The sequence below is a fragment of the Podarcis tiliguerta genome (genome assembly GCF_965153285.1).
Source record: "Podarcis tiliguerta genome assembly, chromosome: 4".
In the NCBI taxonomy this organism is placed as follows: domain Eukaryota; kingdom Metazoa; phylum Chordata; class Lepidosauria; order Squamata; family Lacertidae; genus Podarcis; species Podarcis tiliguerta.
The window spans coordinates 61,033,391-61,057,567 of record NC_139537.1 but is presented as its reverse complement, the minus strand read 5'-3'; the positions used below and the strand labels follow the sequence as shown (position 1 = coordinate 61,057,567).

Genomic DNA, 24,177 nt, shown 5'->3' with positions numbered 1-24,177 from the left:
CATCTAATATATGTGATCTACAAGTAGCAAACTTTCTTCCTTGTCCATGAAAAGAAAACTGTGCTTACAGGAAGACTCACTCCCTAAACTTAACTCTCCTGAAAATACAGTATAATGGACTGAAAAATATTGGATCCAAACCTCTTTTTCTACCTAAAGACAGTCACAAAATTCAGCTGAGGTTGTCAGCACTTACAGATATCTCACCTTTCACTTTTTTTTTTACTTTAACACAGGTACAATAAAAAGCATGTGCAGCAATTGACTAAACAATTAAATAAACAACTAAGCAATTAAATAAACATCTTTTACGTTTTTCCTGTAAAACTCTTAATCAACCTGCAAGGGCAAGTATCGAAGCTGTATCCCATGAAATTGATTTATATTTCATAAATCCAGAAGACTCACCTGGTGTTCCAAGGCGGGCCTGAGCAATAGTTAGCTTCTCATGGGGAGCTTTGCACTGGCAGCTTGTATCACCTGCAAATGGAGCAGGTGCAGACAAAGTCTAGAGACAGGGAAGGGCAGATCGGGGTAGGGTGGACCAAAACATATGGTTAATTATTGCTCTGTGCATGACCTTTCTGCTCATTGTCATCACACAGAAGCACTTGATATAGGAACAAAGTATGTTGTTCCAGTCTTGAAGAGAATTGCATATATATTTTTTAACATCCTAGAAGGAGTTCGTTTTTAGTCCAGCTTTTGGAAGTATGCATGCCGATTTCAAGTCACTCTCTCACTGACTTCAGGCTGTGAGCAAGAGAGGCTTCATTCTTAGGATGCTGGTTACAATAGAAATTTTTCCCATGTTTGCTTCTTCTGTACAGCTGTCAATATAGTAAGACTGGCATCTTTCAGAGGTACACAGCAGAGTATTTCTGAACATAGCTTTAAAAGAACAAAACAAAACTGACAGCCAAGGATTTTAAGGCATGGGTAACCAAGGTGGTAGCCTTCAGATGTTGCTGGACTACAATTCCCATCAGCCCCAGACAGCATGGCCAATGATCAAGAAGGATGGGAGTTGTAATCCAACAGCATCTGGAGGGCACCATTTAAGGCAGAGCTTTTCAAACTTTTCATGTTAGTTACACACTTTTTAGACATGCATTATTTTGCGGTACAGTAATTCAGTTTTACTAGCAAACCAGGGTTAAACTAACCCCTTTCCAGTCCTGGGAGGAGTGTGGGGAGTGTTTATGTGACACACCTACACACTGCAGCTGACACCCTAATCATGTGTTGTGATACACAGTTTGGAAAGCTCTAATTTAAGGTCTTGTTAGAGACAAATATTAAGGGTTGTGTCCAGGGGCAGGAAGGGAGGAGGTGGGGGAGGACTGCCTTGAGTGCCCTCAATGAGGGGGGTGACATTTGACTCGCCGCCCGTCCTCGACTCCCAAGACTACCCAGAGCCGTTGGGGTAAGGAGGGGAGCTGTGTCGTTTTGCCGGCGGCATTCCCCCCTTCCCCCTTTGTTTTGACAGCTTGGGGGAGGCTTGGTAGTCACGGGCAGGCAGCATACCGAATGTCTGCCATGGGCGGCTCTCGCTTCGCCCCCAGCTTCAGAGCGAGCACACTGCTCCGGGCCCCCAAGTGGCAATAATAATAATAATGTATTATTTATACCCCGTCCATCTGGCTGGGTTTCCCCAGCCACTCTGGGCGGCTTCCAACAAAATATTAAAATACAATAGTCTGTTAAACATTAAAAGCTTCCCTAAACAGGGCTGCCTTCAGATGTCTTCTAAAAGTCTGTTAGTTGTTTTTCTCTTTGACATCTGGTGGGAGGGCATTCCACAGGGCGGGTGCCACTACTAAGAAGGCCCTCTATCTGGTTCCCTGTAACCTCACTTCTCACAATGAGGGAACCGCCAGAAGGCCAGAAGGCCCTCGGCACTGGAACTCAGTGTCTGGGCAGAACAATGAGGGTGGAGACGCTCCTTCAGGTATACTGGACCGAGGCTGTTTAGGGCTTTAAAGGTCAGTACCAACACTTTGAACTGTGCTCGGAAACTTACTTTCCCATGCCTGGGAGGGCACTCTCCGCACCATGCCCCCCTCAGGAGCGCACCCGCCCTGGGCAGTGTGAGAATATGCTCTGCTGCTGGTTGTGTCCAATGGCAGTGTCAACAGAAGGCAGCTTGCACAACCAATATTTTCTATTCCCCTTCTTGTGCCTGGAGCTCCTTGTAACACCAAAAAACCTTTCCAGAAGGCAGGGGGGTTAACAGCAGATGATGTGTCTTAACCATCAATGCTTTCCCCTATTTCTTGTTAATTTGGAGATATGCTTTGATTTCAGCAAGGCATTTGACAAGGTGCCCCATGATATTCTTGTAAAGAAGCTGGTAAAATGCGGTCTTGACTATGCTACCACTCAGTGGATTTGTAACTGGCTGACTGACCGGACCCAAAGGGTGCTCATCAATGGTTCCTCTTCATCCTGGAGAAGAGTGACTAGTGGGGTGCCACAGGGTTCTGTCTTGGGCCCGGTCTTATTCAACATCTTTATCAACGACTTGGATGATGGACTCAAGGGCATCCTGATCAAATTTGCAGATGACACCAAACTGGGAGGGGTGGCTAACACCCCAGAAGACAGGATCACACTTCAAAACGACCTTGACAGATTAGAGAACTGGGCCAAAACAAACAAGATGAATTTTAACAGGGAGAAATGTAAAGTATTGCACTTGGGCAAAAAAAATGAGAGGCACAAATACAAGATGGGTGACACCTGGCTTGAGAGCAGTACATGTGAAAAGGATCTAGGAGTCTTGGTTGACCACAAACTTAACATGAGCCAACAGTGTGACGCGGCAGCTAAAAAAGCCAATGCAATTCTGGGCTGCATCAATAGGAGTATAGCATCTAGATCAAGGGAAGTTATAGTGCCACTGTATTCTGCTCTGGTCAGACCTCACCTGGAGTACTGTGTCCAGTTCTGGGCACCACAGTTCAAGAAGGACACTGACAAACTAGAACGTGTACAGAGGAGGGCAACCAAAATGGTCAAAGGCCTGGAAACAATGCCTTATGAGGATCGGCTAAGGGAGCTGGGCATGTTTAGCCTGGAGAAGAGGAGGTTAAGGGGTGATATGATAGCCATGTTCAAATATATAAAGGGATGTCACATAGAGGAGGGAGAAAGGTTGTTTTCTGCTGCTCCAGAGAAGCGGACACGGAGCAATGGATACAAACTACAAGAAAGAAGATTCCACCTAAACATTAGGAAGAACTTCCTGACAGTAAGAGCTGTTCGACAGTGGAATTTGCTGCCAAGGAGTGTGGTGGAGTCTCCTTCTTTGGAGGTCTTTAAGCAGAGGCTTGACAACCATATGTCAGGAGTGCTCTGATGGTGTTTCCTGCTTGGCAGGGGGTTGGACTCGATGACCCTTGTGGTCTCTTCCAACTCTATGATTCTATGATTCTATGATTCTTTGATGGGTGAATTTGCTGCCCAGAAAAACTAACAGTTCTGCCCAACAGGGACTGGGAATAAACTGGGTTTGACCATACACACATCCCCTTCAAGAGTCCACATCCTTTTCCTCAATATGGTTTTGTCCTAGGTAGCTGCAGACAAGGTAACCAACTTTGTGGCATATTTCTCCTCCATGAGCTGTTCACAGCAACGCAAATGAAAATAATTGCTCCTGTCCTTTCAGACAAGAGAAGGATTACAAGAGCCCTTGATCCTTCCTGTTTGGGGTGTGATTTACTATAGAAAGTCACAATTTTTCTTGCTTATGTTTTCAAAGCAGTCCTTTAGGAACAGAAAGCTTTCTTAACAAGAACCAGATACATCCCATTTTAGACTTGATATTTCAACTCTACATTGACTTCTGGGAGCCATTCCATTGGGCCTGAATAGCTGCTTAAGAAGGGATATCATTTTCTAATAAAAAATGAGGTGGGTCAGTCTAGACATTCTGCATTTTTAGATGACGTGAACCAGGAGCACTGTACCATGTGATTTTCCTCAAATGTGTTGTTTAGCTTTTAATCCCAATAAAATCTATGGCCCAGATGAGAAGAGCTAGTGCTGTCTTTCCGTGCACTAAAATATTTTTGTCTTTTCTGGAGCTCTGGTGTCATATCATATCCTTTAACTGCTCTTTAAAAGTCTTGAGAGCCATAAAAGAGAATTGAATAATTAGGGCAAAGAAAACATCTTGTTCATTACTACTGCTATCTGTTACATAAACATGTGGGGAAAGGTAACATTAAAGGGATTTTTAAGCGTGTTAAATCTGTTACATATACCTAGTACTACTACTTCTGATGTGCAATGTACACTTAAATCAAACTTTAAGGGTTGGGTTTTGTGGAAACTGACTCACCACGGAGCACAGTGTTTCTTTTTTATTATACATGACCATACAGTCTGGGCTCTTTCCTATATTTTCTAATCACTGTCTTTTCCCCTTGTGTCTTTGTAATAAGTTGAGTGCTTAACTGCCTTTTTATTTCTAAGCAAGGTCAAGTTACACAACATCCAGTCCAATGTGGTTTCACGCTGGGATAAAGAGGAAAGTAGAGATGTTAAAACAATAATGGCTATGGTCCCAGGCCTAGAAGATGATAATTTTGACTTAGCTAGTAAAAGGCTGTTTCCTGGGAGATAACCTAAAGAAAATAGACCTGTTTTGTGGTCGTTTCTCCGCCCCCCACCCCCACTCTTGCATCTCTCTCCATGCTTGGTAGAACAGGGAAAGCTTTTTGATTATGGATGCTTGGGAATTCTGAAAGGCCTTCCTTTGCCACCCACTGAACAGTTTATGCTAGCATTACAGCTTATCAGAGGGAATAGTCTTCAAGCCTTTAGTGTCAAAGTTTTCTTAATGCTTCCCATTGGTCTGGCTAGTGCTGCACTAAAGTTTGCAGCAACCAATACTTTATTGATCTGGAAGGATCCAGACTGAGTTCTAGCTCATAGCCTGATGCTGGTGATCATGGGACCACTGAACCCAAGGCTTCTCTGAACCAGGACACATAGAACCTGAGTTAGGGCCCTCACAGGTGAATATCCCTAAGCCAGAGGAACTAAGTGCCTCCCACACTCCCTTGCATACCCTCCACCGTTTCTCCAGTGAAAATAGGGACATCCCATTCCATAATGATAATTTTATTATTTATAAAGGTAAGGGTACCCCTGGCCATTAGGTCCAGTCGCAGATGACTCTGGGGTTGTGGCACTCATCTCTCTCTATAGGCCGAAGGAGCCAGCGTTCAGCTTCCGGGTCAGGTGGTCAGCATGACTAAGCCGCTTCTGGCGAACCAGAGCAGTGCACGGAAACGCTGTTTACCTTCCCGCCGGAGCAGTACCTATTTATCTACTTGCACTTGACGTCCTTTCGAACTGCTAGGTGGGCAGGAGCTGGGACTGAACAACAGGAGCTCACCCCATTGTGGGGATTCGAACCGCCGACCTTCTGATCGGCAAGCCCTAGGCTCTGTGGTTTAGACCACAGCGCCACCCACATCCCACACATTTTACTGGGTTGCCCCAGCCACTCTGGGCAGCTTCCAACATATATAAAAACATTAAAAATTAAACTTTTTTAAAAAAAAACTTCACTATGCAGAATTGCCTTCAGACAGCTTGGGGTTCAGATAACTCCATACCCTCCAACATTTCTCTAATGAAGACATCCTAAGGAAAAGTGGGACATTCTGGAATCAAATCAGAAACCGGGATGGCTTCTCTAAATCAGGGACGTCCTTGGAAAATAGGGGCACTTGGAGGGTCTGCCCTTGCAGGTTCAGTGGCACTGGGAGTGCACCAGGTAGGAGGTCGTGGAATGCAGAAGGGACCCATTTTCAGCCAGAGGGTTCACACTTTAAGTGACTTTAGTTCCCCGAAAGGGGATGACACCAAGGGTAGGTGGACTGGAGGCAGAGGCTCAAAAGGCCTCCGTTCATTTCCAATTGTGATCTAAGCTATTCCTGTTGCCTTGCTCCATAAGCTCCCTCTGCTGGTCTGTAACAGGACACAAGTTCTCTCATCACTCCAGTGAGCAACACTGCAAGCCTATACCTGTCTACTCAGATTTAAGTCCCACCAAATTCAAGTGGACTTACTCCCACATATGTAGCTTTGCATAGATTGCAGCTTAAAACACGTGAGTTCTACTCACAAAATCTCTAGGTGTACATAGGGTATATGAATTATCTCAAGGAAGAAAAAAGGAAAACAATGTTCTACTTTTTTATATAAAAAAATGCTTATATTCTGCCCTTTTGGTATCTACCTTATTCTTGCTTCCACTTTGGGTTGAATGTGTGGCTCTACTACACCTGATTAGACACTGTCATCCAGCACCAAGGGCCTTCTGGCGGTTCCCACACTGCAATAAGTGAAGCTACAGGGAACCAGGCAGATGGCCTTCTTGGTAGCTGCACCCACCCTGTGGAATGCCCTCCCATCAGTGGTCAATGAGATGAGTAATTATATATATTTTAGGAGACATCTGAAGGCAGCCCTGTATAGGAAAGCTTTTTAAGGTTTAATTTTACTATGTTTTCATATATGCTGGAAGCTGCCCAGAGTGAGCAGGGTACAAATAATAAATTATTATTATTATTGAATTTATATACTGCCCTATACCCAGAGATCTCAGGGTGGTTCACAGAATAAAATCAAAATATAAAACCACAAAATATATAATCAAAATAAAAACAACTACCCAATAACCCCCCCCCAGACAAAACCCACATTTTAAAAGGGCATAGGATGACAATCAAATCAACCAAAGGCCTGGTTAAAAAGGAATGTTTTTGCCTGGCGCCTAAAGGTGTATAATGAAGGCACCAGGCAAACTTCCCTGGGAAGAGCATTCCATAGACGGGGAGCCACTGCAGAGAAGGCCTGTTCTCATGTTGCCACCCTCTGGACCTCTCGAGGAGGAGGAACACGTAGGAGGGCCTTAGAAGATGATCCCGGGGTCCGGGTAGGTTCATATGGAAATAGACGGTCCTTGAGGTATTGTGGTCCTGAGCCATTTAAGGCTTTATAGGTCAAAGCTAGCACTTTGAATTTGGCCCAGAAACTAATTAGTAGCCAGTGCAGTCGGACCAGGATCAGTGTAATATGCTCAATCTGTCTTGCTCTGGTGAGCAACCAGGCTGCTGAATTCTGCACTAGCTGAAGTTTCTAAACCGTCTTCAGAGGCAGCCCTACATAGAACGCATTGCAGTAATCTCACCTTGAGGTTACCAGAGCATAGACAACAGTAGTTAGGCTATCCCTGTCCAGATAGGGGCAAAGCTGGGCCACCAGCTGAAGCTGATGGAAGGCACTCCGGGCCACTGAAGCCACCTGAGCCTCAAGTGATAGCAAGGGATCTAGGAGTACCCCAAGCTACAAACCTGCTCCTTCAGAGGAAGTGTAACCCAATCAAGAGCAGGTGATCTCCCACCCATCTGGTCTAGGGAACCACCCACTAACAGTACCTCAGTTTTATCTGGATTGAATTTCAGTTTGTTGCCTCTCATCCAGTCTATTACTGAGGCAAGATACTGGTTCAGCACTTCCACTGCCTCACCTGCAGATGTAAAGGAGAAATAGAGCTGAGTGTCATCAGCATACTGCTGACAACATCCTCCAAACCTCCAGATAACCCCACCCAGTGGTTTCATGTAGATGTTAAACAATGTGGGGGGTAGGACTGAGCCCTGAGGAACCCCACAGTGAAGGTTCCATGGGGCTGAAAAGCATTCCACAAGCAACACCCTCTGGGAACGACCATCCCAATAGGACTGGGACCACCACAAAGCGATGCTGCCCACCCCTAGTTCAGACAGTCGCTCCAGAAGGATACCATGGTCAATGGTATCGAAAGCCACTGAGAGGTTGAGAAGAATTAACAGGGACATGTTCCCTTGTCTCTTTCTTGACAGAGGTCATCACACAGGGTGACCAGAGCAGTTTCTGTGCCAAAACCAGGCCTTAAACCCCGACTGAAATGCATCCAGAAAATCAGTTTCTTCCAAAAGTGCCTGGATCTGGTCTTTTGTAAGTGGTATATAAATTTTGTTAAATAACTAACTACACGACTGATAATGAAGTACTTTGTTAGTGCATTGCCTATAAACTTCCAAGCTCCCAGAGGCCACTCCAAATGTTCTGAAATTCATAGGACAGGGATAGCTAACATTGTGTCCTCCGGATGTTGTCGGGCTGTATGGGAGCTGCTGTCCACCACATTAGCTACCTCTGTCATGGGGTGTGGCTTTCTCTTGTGACTATGCCCCCTCAGATTTTGTGTGGCAAACTCCTTGTGTGAAAGCACTTCCATGTGAAACCAACATAATTGAATAAAGCTCACAACTTTAGTGTTTCTCTGGCAACCATCTAAATATTCTTATATACATATCCCCAGCACCACTAGAGCTGGTGTGAAGACTAAATGTTGGATTTCACTTCCCACAAACCCCAGGAAGAATGGCCAATTGTAATAGATGGTGAGGATTGCAGTTTTTAAACTGAATCTAACATTAGAGGGAAAGAGCATATACAATTCTGTATTCCTTATTTGTTTTCTAATTCTTTTTTTATCTGAAAGGGTTATTGTAGGCCATTTGCTCCTGTAGACCTTGCTTCAGTGAGCAGGGAGGGGAGGGAGCCTTGTAATTTTCTGATCCTTTTGAGTTTAGAGGCCCAGAATCAGTTGGCATGGGAACTCTTTCAGAATCCTACTAGTTCTCTATGTTGTCTATATTCTGAGGTTTCAAACAAAGACCACAATTTTCATGTGGGGTGATTTCAATCAAACAACTCCAATATACAGTGGTACCTCTGGTTACGTACTTAATTCGTTCTGGAGGTCTGTTCTTAACCTGAAACTGTTCTTAACCTGAAGCACCACTTTAGCTAATGGGGCCTCCTGCTGCCCCTGCGCCACCGTAGCACAATTTCTGTTCTCATCCTGAAGCAAAGTTCTTAACCCGAGGTAATATTTCTGGGTTAGCGGAGTCTGTAACCTGCAGCGTCTGTAACCCAAGGTACCACTGTATGTACAAAGTCATTTCCTGCATTGTCCTATTTATTCTCTACCACTTCAATAAATGTTTCTTGCTGAATCCCGACCAAATGAAAGCTGTATTTTCTTGACCCTTGCTAACAGCACATTTATTTCATACAGGACTTAGATTATGGATAGGAATATGTACAGTCCCACCATATGCTTATGTTAGAAGTTAAAGTGTTTCATAAATCTTGATTCACACAGTGTCGCTCCTGTATTTCATTCAAAATGCTGTGGAAATTGAAAACAAACTCTGGTAATATTAATATAGTTCTTGAAGCAATAAACATTCCCAGATGAATGCTACAACAATAGGCAAAATGCAGATGCAAGTATCAAGTTCACACTAGACCTGGTTCAAATCCACACTCAGCCATGAAGCTCACTTGGTAATTTTGGACCAGTCAACTTCTCTTGGCCTAATCTACATCATAGAGTTGTTGTGAGGATAAAATGGGAATGGGGAGAACTCTGTATGCCACCTTGAGCTCCTTGCAGGAAAGGCAGGATATAAAGAAACAATAAATAAATAAATAAATAAATAAATAAATAATTTTCATTCTTCTTGTCTGATGATGGGATTCTAATATATTCCAGGATATTTTTGTTGTGCATGAGGTTTCAACAGGAAACTCTTTAACAGTTATGATAAGCACAATTCAATGCAAAATGTCTGTAACCATCTCCATGCTTTAAACAAAACATTTTTTAAAACCCCCCAACTCATCCCTATTAAAAAGTTAATTTAAGTCATGTTCATCAATTATTATGGAATTTTAATAGCGTCTAAAATAGAAAGTTGAATGTAAGCATTAAATGATTGTTTAAACACTGGTAAAAATCAAAGTTATTATTCCATTTCAGTGTTTTAATAGTCTCCATGGGAAAGTATTAAACTACTGCCTACGTCACAGTGACAGCTTGGCAAATTGGCTGCCTGTGTTTTGCTTTCTCAGGAAGCAGTGATGGGAGTGATTAAACTACTTTTTAGGAAAGGAAAATGGGGAAAGTATTTATTGCTATGGAAAACAGTATGTAGCCCCCAGGGTACTTCGTATTAGATTGCTGGGGCGTGGTTAGGATGAAGCTAGATATCCTTTTCATGTACCCCTTACAGAATAAGTAGCACTGACTCCCAGGTAAGTTGGCCTAGTAGTGTAGCTTACTTACTTTTGGAAGTGAACCCAATCCTATTCACATACATCAGAGGCCATTTTTTTACCCTTCCTAATTATAATCTGCTAGTGCACTCATCTCTTACAATGCAAACCTTTCATAGTAGCTCTTATAGTATCTCAAGCATAACTTATGCAACGAACAACTTCAGAGAACCACCAAGCTGAACTCTTTATCCCCCCCCCTTATAAAAAATCTGAGCAAAATTTTTGATTGATACAAAATGTATATGTGAAACAATGGTAATGAAAATATTCAAAGTGGGTGCTGGTCTAATTCAGAACAGCATCCATGCAGTGAGGAAGGGATGCTTAATTCTATATGCAGCTAGCTTCCTTACAAACACAGTTTCTATAGATTAATTACTGAAGAAATGTAGATTTTCTCCTAATGCTACTGTCCCAACTCATATGCTCTCAACTGCTTGAAAGTAATATCATCCATTTTGTGCACACTGGAATCCCTGAAAACCAAAACAAAAAGTGAGATCTGTTACATTCTTTTCCAGTGTTTCTCTAAAAGGCAGTTTTTGCTTTTTTGATGATTAAATCCCTTCTTCCCTGCCATTTCATTTTTTTAAATCAGCAGAAAGGCAAAGAACAGGCAAGGAGTAAAGGAAGAGTTCTGTTGCAATCTGAACCTAACAAAGGGATGGGGAAAGCACCATTTTTTAATTTTAATTTTGCATAGCTCGAGACACTCAGTTGAAAGAGAGAAACATGCAACAATCCCTAAATTGTCTTTCTTAATGCAGTAGATATAATTAATACTTTGTAATACACATTTTCACAATATAGACAATAAACACAAAGAGCTAAAATGGATGAAGCTGTTTTCTAATTTCTATTCAGGCTATAAAGTACTGATTTCATTACATCCTAATAAGACAAAGAGCTCAAAGGGTGACAAATAAATGTATCCTTTTGTCTCTTACTTACCAGTCGAGGCTGAGGACATGTGTGTTCTATCTCCTCCATGGTTTCTGAAGGAAGCTCATTAGAAAGGGATGTTGGGATACCTGTTTCTGACTCAGCATTAGTTGCAAGCACTGGCATGGCCAGTGAATGCTGCTTGCGGTGATGCCCTCTCTGCTATTCTCTTCTCAGTCAGATAATGTTTTCCTTCCTCATGTAATTCTCTCCCCCGCCTTCTCCCCCTTCGCTTCTTTTCCTTCCCTTGAGAAATTAAAGGTTTTTCTTTCAAGGAGAAGCCAAGAGGCAAGGCCTCAGTTTATCACTATAACAACCAGCTAGCAACAGAGCAGCTGGTACAGGATACAGTATTCTGATTTGCATGGTGCTTTCTGGTTGGTTCCTGTCATCATAGTACCACTTTAACTGAGTTATGTGATATATACTGGGAGGCGGGCTGATATGAATGCCAGCAGAACATCTCTCTCCCTCACCCCTCTTTATATGGTGCTTTTGTAGTTTTTTGGTACAAACACAGATGTATTTATGCATTATACAAATCTCCTTCAAAGCTTTATTGCAAAATATATATCTACATGGCTATATCTTTTCTGATTTTGCAAAAACAAAAAGCAGTCTTTATTTATTTGAAAAATAATGGTTTAAGACTTAATATTCTATTTCAGTACACGTTTGGATGCATGACCTGCTTTATTTTTCCTGAATTAAATGTGCTAGTTGCTCATACATATTTGCACTCTTGGATGCAAAAATGCCCAGTATATACATACATCTAATTTAGGATTTTGCACATTCCAGACCAGTACTAGCAATCAGCATGGTGATGCAAAACAGATTACTTACAACCACCTCTCAGTAAGTAACCTAACCCTCTTATCAGGCCAACTCTCATACAGTTTTTACATAGTTAAATCAACATGGGTGGACTTTTCCTTTGAATGCTGACATGTTAAACTGATCTGATGAATGATTTCATGTCCAAGCACAAAATTCTAATATGATTTCCTTCCCAAAGACCTTTTAGCGTTTGGAAAATTATGAGCTAGATCACTCAACAGTCCAGATCAAACTTGGCAAAATAATGCAGTCTTGACATGGTAAATTTACATTCATGTGTACAAATATCAGCAGTGCTGAGGTACTGAAAGGACAGCTCCTCAGATAAATAGTATTCATGTGATTATTATTATGTATGATTATTTTTATTTTTACATGTAACCTGAACTCGGTAGAAGGCCTACACTAATACAATAAATGTTTTGCATTCTGAAGGTCACAGGCTTAATTTCCAGCATATCCAGGTAGAGGAGCTGGAAAAGATCTCATCTGTAACCTTGGAAATTGTATGAACAATATTGAGCTACATGGACTAGTGATCTGATTCAGTATAAGGCAGGGTTTTGTGTAGCCAGTCCTCAGTTCATACTCCTAATATCATCCACACTTCAGTAGCTGAATTGTTTACTAAACCATATACAGTAGCTGTGTGCCACTTATTTTTAAAATCTGCCATGCTCACAAATACCACTGAATAAATTATGACTGCTTTAGATGTTTGAAATTGTGGTGTGTTTGCAAGAATCCATCCAGAACCATGAGCCATAGATGGCCTAAGAAATCAAACTAAGGCATGTCCATATGTAGTCCCAAGCAAATCTCAAAGCTTTCATGTCATTATATTCTGGAAACTCCAATTAACAGTCAGTTGGATGTAGTTCCTGTTCTCAAGCACAGGTAGGCAGGCAAGTGGAAAATGTGAGGTAGGCCAGAGAGAAAGTGTGTGTTTCAGGGAGAGAGAGAGCCAAACCAAAAGAGAGAGCAGCCTGTGTATCTAAACCAGCAGCCTACCTAAACTTCGGATGCAAAACTGAGCTAGCATTTCCTGGAGGCTTGCTAATCCCAATCAGGCTGCAACTGGTGAGCAACAAGTGAAGCACAGACATTAAACCAACTAGGGCCTGAAGAACTCTGGCATGGTATCCAGTCCTAACAGATGGTGCTTATAGGTATGGAAGCTGCATTCTGGATAACTGATATATCACAAAAATAAGAGACATTTGAAGTGTATTTGGGGTTTTGCCTTCTTTCCACACATCTACTTAGATATCTATGACAGTTCATGTAATTTCATGTAGCACTTGTAGAGCTCCAGGTATGTGTCTGATAAGTGGACAATCTAGTAGATGGTTGTTTTGACCATCTTTTGTGCCCATTTCACATCACATGACTTACAGGACTCATACCCTTCAAAGACCCATATTTATTTTTTACAAGATATAATACAAAGACACCTATGGAATTCTCCCGATCCATGAGAGTTTCTAGCATCCCAGAGATCCAACAGCACAAGCAAGAGGACACAAAGAAATCTGGCACTGATCTGAAACAGGGCAGGTCCAGCACACTAGACATAATTGCAGGTATTGGCCCAGAGATTCTTGGTGTGAGTTCAGGACCATGGCCAGCAATTTCCCAACTAAGGTTACAGACATGACCTCAGCTCTAGCCTGGAGCAATGGTCGGGGTTTTATAGCCTAGCCAGCAATGTCTTTCTGGGAGCTCCATCCCCTTAAGTGACCTTAACTGACTACATCTTTAATGACCCGTGTCTTGTTCTTCAGACACTAGCTCCTTCCAGGAGGTGAAGGCTAGAATAGTAGTGATTTGGTTGAATAACACTTCCCAAGTTGGGAAAGGTTTCTTCTGTTCACTGGAAGAGCCTGAGGTCCACTCCTTAGAGGGCAGTGGTATTTCACCAGGTTTTAGTGTATGGTGTGCAGGATCCAAGATGGAGGGCTCTACTTAGGAAAGGGCGGTGAGTCGGTCTGACTTCTCTGAGCAGTTGATATTTCAGTCTTAATACCAGGCCATGATAAATGTTAAGCTTTTGCAACAAAGTAAAAAGGCAACTCAAAGCACTTCCAGGCAGTGACTAACATCCACAATCCATATGGGGCTGATTATGCTTATTGTTGCTAGTGCAAATGTACTGGCAGGATCTGCATGAACCATTGCCGGCACAGTCAATATCCAGTACTAGATGGCATTTTCCTAGAGGGAACTTTTGCTTCCTCTCTGGAGCTCTGGGTACCAGTGGAAGCAGATCTCTGAAAGCACTTTTAGTTGTGGAAGTTGCTTCGACTCTAGCAACATAATTAAAAACAACATCCTTGGTGAAATGGAAGCTAAACCAGCTGTAGCAGAATGACTCATAGCTAAAGCTTTACAGATAAGCTGTATTATTTAAATGTCACTTCAGACAAAGAGGATGGCTTTATGCAGAGGAGAAGGGGGGAAAGTCAGAAGAGAAAGCAAAAAAGGGCATATAAAATGGACTATGGAGGAAGTTCAGAGTTTGTGAGATGTAGGAGTAACAAAACAAATCAAAACAGTGTAACAAAACTTCACCAAAATTCACTATATTGGGGGGGGATCAGGACCAATATTTTACTTATTTTTGTCTTATCATTAAGGCTGAAATCTTCTGCAAACTAAAGAATAATTCCCAATGATTTTCTGTTGTATAAAAGCCTTTTTACTCAAGAGTTTTCAGTCACTGCATGAATATAAAGCATTTCTGTTGCAGGGGAATCAAACTGCCCCAGTACTCAAAAATTTGTTGTTGGAAATATATGACAAACTGCAACATATTCTTGTAGCTAATGTATTATTGGTGATGATGATATTTAGCAATTATATAATACTTCGGAATGGTCAAAGCACCTTATTTAAGTTTATATACAATTGTGGCATGCCATTCTTGGGGAGATCCATCATATTCTCTCTTCCCACCTTCAGGTCTTAAGACTCACCAGCTTATGCAGACTTTGGGGTTTTAATAGATCCTGCTGAAATGCAGACTTTTGGGTTTTAATAGATACTGCTGAAATGACATATTTTTCACTGGGCTATTCTGGTGCTGTTTTCCAAGTGTTTTCTTTTTTGTGACTCTGATATGGTATTTTTAGAACGTGTATTCTTGTGGTTTTAGATTGTGATTTTATAGTTTTAGTGTTTGGAGTCATTGCTAGCCACTTTGAATATAGTTGCATAGGAAAATGAGATAGAAACCTATTACATTAAGTAAATAAAAATCGTATTAAGTATCATTTACAACAACAGCCTTGTGAGGTAGGTCAGCAGCATTGTGTATTTAGCTAGGGGTGACCACAATAAAACAACAAACAGGTGCTTCTCCCCTGAAAAAAAGTATTTGATTGTGTTCTGGCTCCCACACATGGTCATAGCTTGGTAGCTGCCAAAGGCTTCATTGCAAAATTCACTTCAATGCTTAACCATATATTAGGATACATGGTTCAGAAGTTCAGAGCGTAGTTAGGCATAAGCTAAGGCAGTGTCCAAAAACTTGATACCCCATCCATATATGCCTTTTCTGTAGAGCAGGGTGGGCACATTCATTCCTGCAGTTGCCATCCCAAGCCATTGGACTGGGCAAGCAAGCAGACACTGTTATGAATATAGGATGGGTTTGCTGGGTCTGCCTTTGCTGCATCCTTGCAAATGGAGGTGGAAATGACAAGATTGGCTCATTGTCTGATCTAGCCTCAGGTCCCCCTCTAGGGGTGGGAAGCAGTTTGCAGGCAGGAGGCAGTGCTGCATCAAGTCGCTCTGTCACTGTACTCTGGATGTCTGATGACCAGAGTAGAGATCTTCCCTGACAATCCACTCTGCACCTCTTCAGTACCCAGTTCAGAACCTTCCAGACAGCTGGGTCCCTCCCCAGGATCCAGCTGCACACCCCATTATTCCCCCCCCCCCCCCGCCTCTGCCCAGCCCTAACAAGAAGTCTCCATGGGGCCCATGACACATTGGGCATCTGGCAGCCTTACCAATTTTTAATGCAAGTGCTAAAATTTGCTTACTAAGTCATAATGGCATACAAGAATATTGAAGAAATGAGGGATGTCACATCACCCACTGCAGACTGTTTACCACAATGCAATCGTAACTTTTCTACTAAGTTTTGTACATTTAAACTACTGTCTCACTATTTACTTTGGTGCCTTAGCTTGCAATATACTATAAGCCTCAAATAATGTGTACACCCTTTTGAGAGGTGGTGGTGGAAATCAGTCATTGTGGTCTAAGACCCTAAAGCTGTATTTGCTGTAATATATATCAATAAAGATGTGCATCTTTACATTGCTACTTCACAAGTCATTTTTGGCAAAACGTACAGATTATAAATGTTAAAATAAATAAAATCTTGTTCATGAGTAATTATCTGATTTTATAATTACATGTATGATTGATTTATTTTTAGCAGAGAGAAATAAAAGCATCACTCACCTTTCGCTGACATTTGTAGGAATGAATTGCTGCAGCTCCTTCTATTTTGCGTTTTTGATGGCCCACCATTCTTACTAATGTGCTTCTCTTTCACTTTGCTTTCTGAGGTTTTCACTTACAAACTGAGCATGTTTAAAGTTGTTCTGAGTCACCTGATAAAACGTCAGGGCGTTTTTTCCCCTCCTCAAAGAAGTGGACAAAGGTTATGCCAAGCTGTTCTGTATGACGAGGATTAAAGATCATGTCAGCATAAGCTGCTGGTGATAAGACTATTTACAATATGACGACCCAAGTCTGCATGCAGTTTTTCTCCTTCTCAAGCCTTTGAACATTTATATGCACTTAAACCCAAGCAAAATCCATTGAGATTCAACTGGAGTTATACAGTGAGAGGAACTAGCATGGTTATCTTGAATTAAAGTTGTAAGAAAGAAATAATTAAGTATGTTGCACAAACAACTTTAGAACCAGGATAAAAAGGCTATTCTTTTAAGCTGAACTGGAGCTATGGCAACAGTTTCAGTTTGTAAAATTAACTGTGTCATTGGTTAACATTCTGGTGTTGATTGAATGAGAAAAACAGTTTAGTTGGCAAGAGCAGAGGAGTGTGGTTCAATACTCCAATGTCGTATTTTATACACAAAAAATTATTAAAATGTTTGCATAGGAGGTTGAGTGGCTATGGAGCAAGATCTAAATGAGACTTTTACTAAGCTTGTTAACAACAAACTTTGACATGCAAAATGTGGGCAGCTATCACATGGCCTTGAATGTGCTGTCTCTCTGCCTCAGTCCCCCAGTATTAAAATGGGGTCATGAATACTATTAAAGTGTGGCCTACTTCACTGATATGTGTTATGGGTCTTCATGACAGCGCCCCCAGTCTAGCTAATACTGTATTATTTGTGACAAAAGCTGCAAGCTTAAGCACAGTTACTTGGGCATAAGTTGCATAAGTTGCTTCTGAGTGAACATTTATGTATTTGTGCCATTTCTAGAACAACCCACTGATCAAAGTTCCCAAGGGAGTTTACAGAAATCTATAAATTATGCAAATACAATGCAATCCATAAGACAACCTCAATACAAATAACATAAAATCACAGAGCCAGTGTAAAACCTCACCCAAACCATCTAAAAACAGACAAGCATAATACTGTATATAAAAAACAACCTTAAAACAGCAAAGACAAAGCAATTCATGCCCAGATCTAAATGCACTAAATAATTATCAAGATGTCTAAGGCTTTCCTGTCAACTTCCCCAACAAGCACAGAATTGAGATGGATGTCCTTATTTACAGGAAGGACCCCTGACCATTAGGTCCAGTCGTGACCGACTCTGGGGTTGCGGTGCTCATCTCGCTTTATTGGATGAGGGAGCCGGCATGGGAGTCATGTGGCCAGCATGACTAAGCCACTTCTGACGAACCAGAGCAGTGCACAGAAACGCCGTTTACCTTCCTGCTGGAATGGTACCTATTTATCTACTTGCACTTTGATGTGCTTTCGAAGTGCTAGGTGGGCAGGAGCAGGGACCGAGCGACGGGAGCTCACCCTGTCGCAGGGATTCGAACCTCCGACCTTCTGATCGGTAAGTCCTAGGCTCAGTGGTTTAACCCACAGTGCCACCCACGTCCCTTATTTACAGTAAGGAATGTCTATAGCACAGTGAAAGTATACATGTAGAAGCTTTCAGAAAGGAAGCCTGTAGCTCAGTGGCAGAGCACCTGCTTTTCATGCAGAAGGTCACAGGTTCAGTTCTCAGCATCTCTAGGTAGGGTTGAGTCAGACCCTGGAGAGCCACTGCCAGTCAGGGTAGGGAGTATTGAGCTGGATAACCAATGATCTGACTCATATGACAGGTTTCTGTGTCTGAGGTTCAACTCCTAGCAACTCCGGTTAAAAAGATCAAATAGTAGGTGATGGGAAAGACCTCTGACCACTGCAGTCAAGAGCAGGCAACACTGGCCATTGTCCAACTCAGTATGATACAGTTCCATAAGTATTTTTAAAATTAAATTTCTACCCTGCCCTTCCTCCCAAAGGAGTCCATGGTGGCAAATGTGAAAGCACCAGGAAAAAGTAGCCAAAGTGTTAACTCTGCAGGTGCATGTATGTGCTTGTTTAGTCTATTATTATTATTAAAAATACAAACACTTAGGAGTGTAGGGAGAATTGCGACTGTGTCACACAGGAATGGAGGTTTACCCCATTTAGACGGAAATAACCTCGTTGAACCTGCCACTTTTCTTTAGAAAGAAAGCCATTGTCTTTTTTACAGTGGCCTAATAAGGTTGCATACACACTGACTATATTTTAAAAACACATTCCCCAGACCCAAATAATTCTGGGTATTGTAGTTTGTTCAGAGTTACTGGGAATTGTACTGGTGAGGGATAAACCACAGTGCCTATTATTCATTGAGGGAAGGAATGTGCTTTGAATGTGCTTTAAAGGTATAGTGTGGATGTAGAGCTGGATTAGTACCATATACTGTACTGTAAAACCATTTTCACATTAAGTTATGCTAGAAATAATTAGCAGCAAGAATTGCTATATAACTACATATAACAGAAGGTATAGATAACCCCCCTGCAATAGGCTCTACCATACTTAATTATTTACATTATGTAATGCAAGCATCCAAACATTATTTAAAGGAAACATGGGCACCCTTGCCACAAACAAATAATAAAATCACCACAATTCAAGCAACGCATCGGCAGGTAAAAAAATAAACCAAATAAGAGTCAAAATTTTAGTCTTTAAAGCTAAGAATTCAAACCCGTTCCAAGCATGGGAAGTAAAAGTCCAAAGATGCGCAAGAAATGACATTAATTACATTTACAAATCTAGTTGCCTGTTTTAGGCATGAAGAAAGGTAACCTAGGGTTTGCAAACATACTGCAGCCATAATTCGCCCCTGTCCGTATCTTTTTATCCCACCACATTCGGAATGCACGAAAGTACAAAGAAGGAAACGATGCACAGCTTTCCATCACCATCGCCGTGCGCGCGCATTCACACACCCCCTCCCTTCCCTCCTCCCCAACTCGCCGCCTCCCCGAAGCAGCCAGCCGAGGTGCCGCTCAGCCACTCTTATGGCTCTTTCCCTTCGACCCTGAAGCGGAATAGGAAGGACGGATGTCGTCACCGCGGCTTCTGATTGGCTGCTCGCCTGGCCGGGGCACTTGGGTCTCTTTTCTCGCGCCACTTTCAGGCGCTTTGGCGCGAGAGCGTGGAGTTGCGGGCCGGGCTTGGAGGCGCTGCGGGCGGCAGTCTGCTCCCTTTCCGCCATGGATTTGAGCGAGAGCCCGCGCGACGGGGCTGGTGACGGCTGCCATGGAGGTGAGAGGGAGACGCCGCCGTCGGGTCGGGTCGGGCGGGCGCCGGGTTGCGAGGAAGGCGGGGCGGGGGTGGAAGGGAGCGAGGGGTTGAAGAAGGGAGGCAGCACAGGGCCAGGTAAGTATGGAGTCCCGGGCGGCAGAAGCTGCAACCGCGCGTGGTTGTTTGTCTTTTGACTTGAGGCTAAACCACTGCAAACGGGGAAGGTGGATTTGGGGGCATGCGTCCTGGAATGGAGAGAGAAAGGCGGGACAACGTCATGTACTGGTATGTTTACCTGGAAGTAAGTCACACTGGTTTCTATGGTGCTTGCTCTCGGGGATGTATGTGGGGATAGTGTTTCTTCCTCCTGTGACACCTTTGCTTTCATTTGCCACCAAAAACGCCACTTACAAACCTTGACATTTTTCATTTGAAGGGTGTACATGGTTCAATAGGAATCTAAAAGAAACACACCTTTGCAGGGGCCCATTGGATGTCTTCCTCTTAACAAACCTTTGAATTGGAGATTCTTATCTGAGTCTTTATTTGCATTGGACTAGAAATTGTGTGTTTGTGTGTGTGTGTGAGAGAGAGATTATGCTAATATAATATAATATAATATAATATAATATAATACAATATAATAGTATTGTTAAGTTTGGGCTGTTTCCCCAAATGGCCAGTGACTGGTGACAGCACCCCTGCAGCATTGCTCTTTTAAGATGCAGCTAGCTACCTGGCAGGCTGGATAGAATTCGGGTAATTGTGAAAGGCAAACGAACAGAGGCAGAGGCTGATCTAATAGTTGGTTTAGCTACCTCACAAGGGAGTTGTGAGGGAAGCATGGAACAAAAATGTTGTTGCTGCTTCCCTGTTCTCTTCAGGGTGACATAGGTTCTCCTCTCTAAAGTTAAAAAAAGAGAGTTGGTGACTTGAAAGAGTTTTTATTTTGCTGAGGAGTTGGGTAAGAAGTGTCTTAAAGTCGGGTTTGTGAGATATTATATGCAAATTGGGGGGACATGGGGAAGAACACAAAGGTTTGTTGAAATGAGAGGGGAGTGACTTGGCAACGTTGCTGTCCAATAAGGCATGGAGCAGATGTAGTAGAAAATTCCTTTCCTCTCCTGAAGAAGTATCTGGGTTGTTGAAATATGGGCCCATAAGTTACTAAGGATGTAATCTTGTAACCTTCACATCAGAGAGAGAGAGAGAGTGCTCCACAAACAAAAGAGGGGCTTCTGTCAAGGTCAGCATGCAAAGTATTGCACTGTAGTTCACAAATATTACTTGCCTGGCTGCCCACACATTTCCCGGCCTGGTGCCCGTCAGATGTTTTGGACTACAATTACCATCTGTCCTAGCTGATAGGAATTGCAGTTCAAAACATCTGGAGGGCACCAGATTGGGAAAGCTTATTGATGGCCTGGAAATGGGTGGGGTGGGAGGGCCCGCTACCCTTAGTTGACAACTGCTTTCTAGCCTGATTGTCTGTGGCACGAATCACCTCCAGGCAATCAAGCAAGAGGCTATTTTCAAGCCTGCAGCAGGGTGTGTAATAATTGCTCAAAATGAAAATGCTTTTTTGTCTTTTAAAGCTGACAGCAATACTTAGATGAGCCTTGATTTTCTCCCCGAAGATCTTTTGAATGCTTTTAGAAGGAATCATTTATGGAGAACATGATGGTGATACATGGAAATACATTTCAATTGTAATCTGTCATGGAGAGAAGATTAATGTTAAGGTTTTACACTTTCCTAGTACTTCTAATTAGTACTGTTCTATAACTGTAATTGTTTAGTGATGGCAGATATTGCTGTGTCTGCAAACAGCAAAAAAAGCTTTCCCTTCATTTTTATGCTTATGAATACTTATGTATTCATCTGACTTAATGGCTTCACTTTTTTAAAAAAACAAACAAAACCCTGCTTTTAATGTCTACAAATCTTTAGGGGTTTTTCTGCACAATCCTAAGCTTTTCTGTTTAGAAGCCTCATAGAGTTCAATATAACATTATCCCATTTATGTAGAATTTTATGTGCAATTTGGTCCATAAAATTAGCAAAACAGAAATGAATTTCATTTAGATTTCTCTTTTGATAAATGACAGCAAGGATATATTGATAGTAATCATTGATGATGCTTAAACTAGTACAGTTACTTAACTTGGATTAGATGGGTGTCAAACCTACTTGCTTGAACAGCAGATGGTAACCTTCTCTGAGTGTAAAGTGTGAATTAACTCTGTGGGGTGTGTGTGTGTGCGCAGCAGGGATAAAGGTGCTAGCGATATCTTCTTCTGTTGCTGTTTCAGCTGCCTTCCCTGTGCATTTTAAAGCTTTACATAATTAGGGTTCTAAAATATGTGGGAAGCCTTCATGAGTAAAAAGGTGCCCTGCTTCTTACAGTCAGGTAAGTCAGAAGGTGACTGAAATGGCAACAGAGATTAGCCCTTCTGCCCTTCCCCTGTGCCTGAATAGGGCTATTGTTAAAAAGCAATTTGAGCCAAAGGCTGAAAATATTACCTACAGTTGGGAATGTGAGGAGATTTTTGTCACCTGCGGGACAAGGCACCAAGGTTGCCTTCTCAAAGCAACATTGAACTAAATAGTTCTTAATATAAAAAGTGTTAAGACACTTGTACAAGGATTAAAACATATTTTTTTGTAAGCTGGAGTTGGTAATTAACAATATTTATTCTTTCAAATATGAATAGCTCATGTAAATAGAAATGAATAAATATTTCAAATTCTTAGGCTCTAGCATATGTTGCTTGAAAGCTCTGTGAAGGCCTCATGCATCATAGAGACTTTTCACTACTCTTGTGTATGTGTGATATGTCCGTACAAGCTGAAAATTGGAGGAGATGAAGTTTCATTTAGTAAAAAAAGTAAAAATATAGGCCCTGCTAATTTTGTGCTCCATGGATACCTCAGAAGCTGTTAAATCTGAAGGATTTAACATGGAAGCCCTGCCAATTCACAGGGAATACTTTTTTTTATTTTATCATCTATATAAATCCATTTATTTGCTTTTACTTTGTTTTGTGAAAGTGTCATATTCTCAGGATTAATTTTATGGTGTCTTGAGTAGCTGTAGTTTTTGTGTTTTTTTTAAAGCAGGACTCGTTTATTTATTATAAACTTCATATTATGCTTAATGCTGCAATGCAAATACAAGCTGGCTACCTCTGAGTAAACAACACAGTAGACCTGGTTTGCATGTAATGCTAAGCCAAACCATGGTTTAGCGCAGGTGCATGAGAGTCTGTAGGCTCCCAGACCACTTTGCTTCTTCTCTGGTCCTGCTGCTGTAAGCCAAGCCATGGCCCGGCCCGGCATGTCATCCAAACCTGAGCCTGTGATTTGTCTCACTCCAGACAAACCATGAAGCACAACCAAGTCTTGTCCTTGGCTTACAATTCATGGCCTGTCTGAAAGAGACAAACCATGAAAGCAGATTCAAAAATTATGCAAAGTCAAACCATGGCCCGGGAAGATGGTTTTTGTTTTTGTTTTGCTGTGCCAGCTGAGAGGCCCAGCTTGGGCCCATAGCAGATAGGTAGACAGGCTTTAGTTTAGAGCTTTGGTCAGCTCAGCTCCACCTCCAAAACACCCTGTGTTTATTCTGGCTACTGCCTTCCTGTGTTTTTGGCAGGCACAGCTGGTGAAGCTCCCCTTGGTTGGAACAGCTGAGCAGAGTTATATGTTGGGACTCCTGCTTCATCCAACTCTCCTCCACTGTGGAAGATTAGGGCTTTGGAATGTTTTGTCTCAGTGCAATCCTCATACAGTGGTACTTCGGGTTACATACGCTTCAGGTTCCATATCAGGTTACAGACTCCGCTAACCCAGAAATAGGACCTCGGGGTAAGAACTTTGCTTCAGGATGAGAACAGAAATCGTGCTCCGGCGGCGTGGCAGCAGAGGGAGGCCCCATTAGCTAAAGTGGTGCTTCAGGTTAAGAACAGTTTCAGGTTAAGAACGGACCTCCGGAACGAATTAAGTACTTAACCCGAGGTACCACAGTACAAGTTTACTTAGACATAGGCCACATGGAGTTCAGTAGGAGTCACATCCTAGGTATTTGTGTATAGAATTGTAGTCTTTTGTATTGTTTCAATGTTACCGTCAAGACTTGGAAATTATTTTTATTAAAATACTTGTAAATAATTGACAAAACAATTAAATAAAAGGCTTTTCTGTTACACTGGATAACAACTGTAATGCAAACTCACCTGCTACAGCTCTTGACACCATTTGCACAGTCTAGCTTTGCTGTCCCTCATTCCTGTTGCACCCCCAGAAAATCCTCTAGGCTCAGGCGGTCCTCAGGAAAGGTTTGGGGAGTGGGGGACCACCATGGGTCAGTCAGAGGCAGCTTGTATGAACAGTTTCC

At 42.2% G+C, this 24,177-nt stretch overlaps 2 protein-coding genes across 6 annotated transcripts in view; one reads left to right on the top strand and one right to left on the bottom strand.

The window, feature by feature from the left end:
• The window catches only part of PCYT1B (phosphate cytidylyltransferase 1B, choline), a 28,782-nt gene extending 9,225 nt beyond the window's left edge, over positions 1-19,557 (bottom strand). The window contains exons 1-4 of one of the 5 annotated variants that reach the window (XM_083439351.1): positions 18,088-19,557; positions 16,453-17,744; positions 7,461-7,552; positions 409-508 (exon numbers count right to left, since the gene is read on the bottom strand). In XM_083439351.1, the coding sequence (XP_083295477.1) occupies positions 409-508; positions 7,461-7,552; positions 16,453-16,465 (205 nt within the window). In that variant the 5' untranslated portion in view covers positions 16,466-17,744; positions 18,088-19,557. Of the gene's footprint in view, positions 1-408; positions 509-7,460; positions 7,553-11,148; positions 14,578-16,452; positions 17,745-18,087 lie in introns of those variants that run through there. The other 4 variants (XM_083439353.1, XM_083439352.1, XM_083439354.1 and 1 more) reach the window with 4 other exon arrangements.
• A 112-nt stretch (positions 19,558-19,669) lies between these two features.
• POLA1 (DNA polymerase alpha 1, catalytic subunit) overlaps positions 19,670-24,177 on the top strand; it is a 183,811-nt gene continuing 179,303 nt past the window's right edge. Inside the window, exon 1 of the mRNA XM_083439328.1 lies at positions 19,670-19,802. Coding sequence (XP_083295454.1) covers positions 19,751-19,802 — 52 coding nt within the window. The 5' untranslated portion in view covers positions 19,670-19,750. The remainder of the gene's footprint in view (positions 19,803-24,177) is intronic.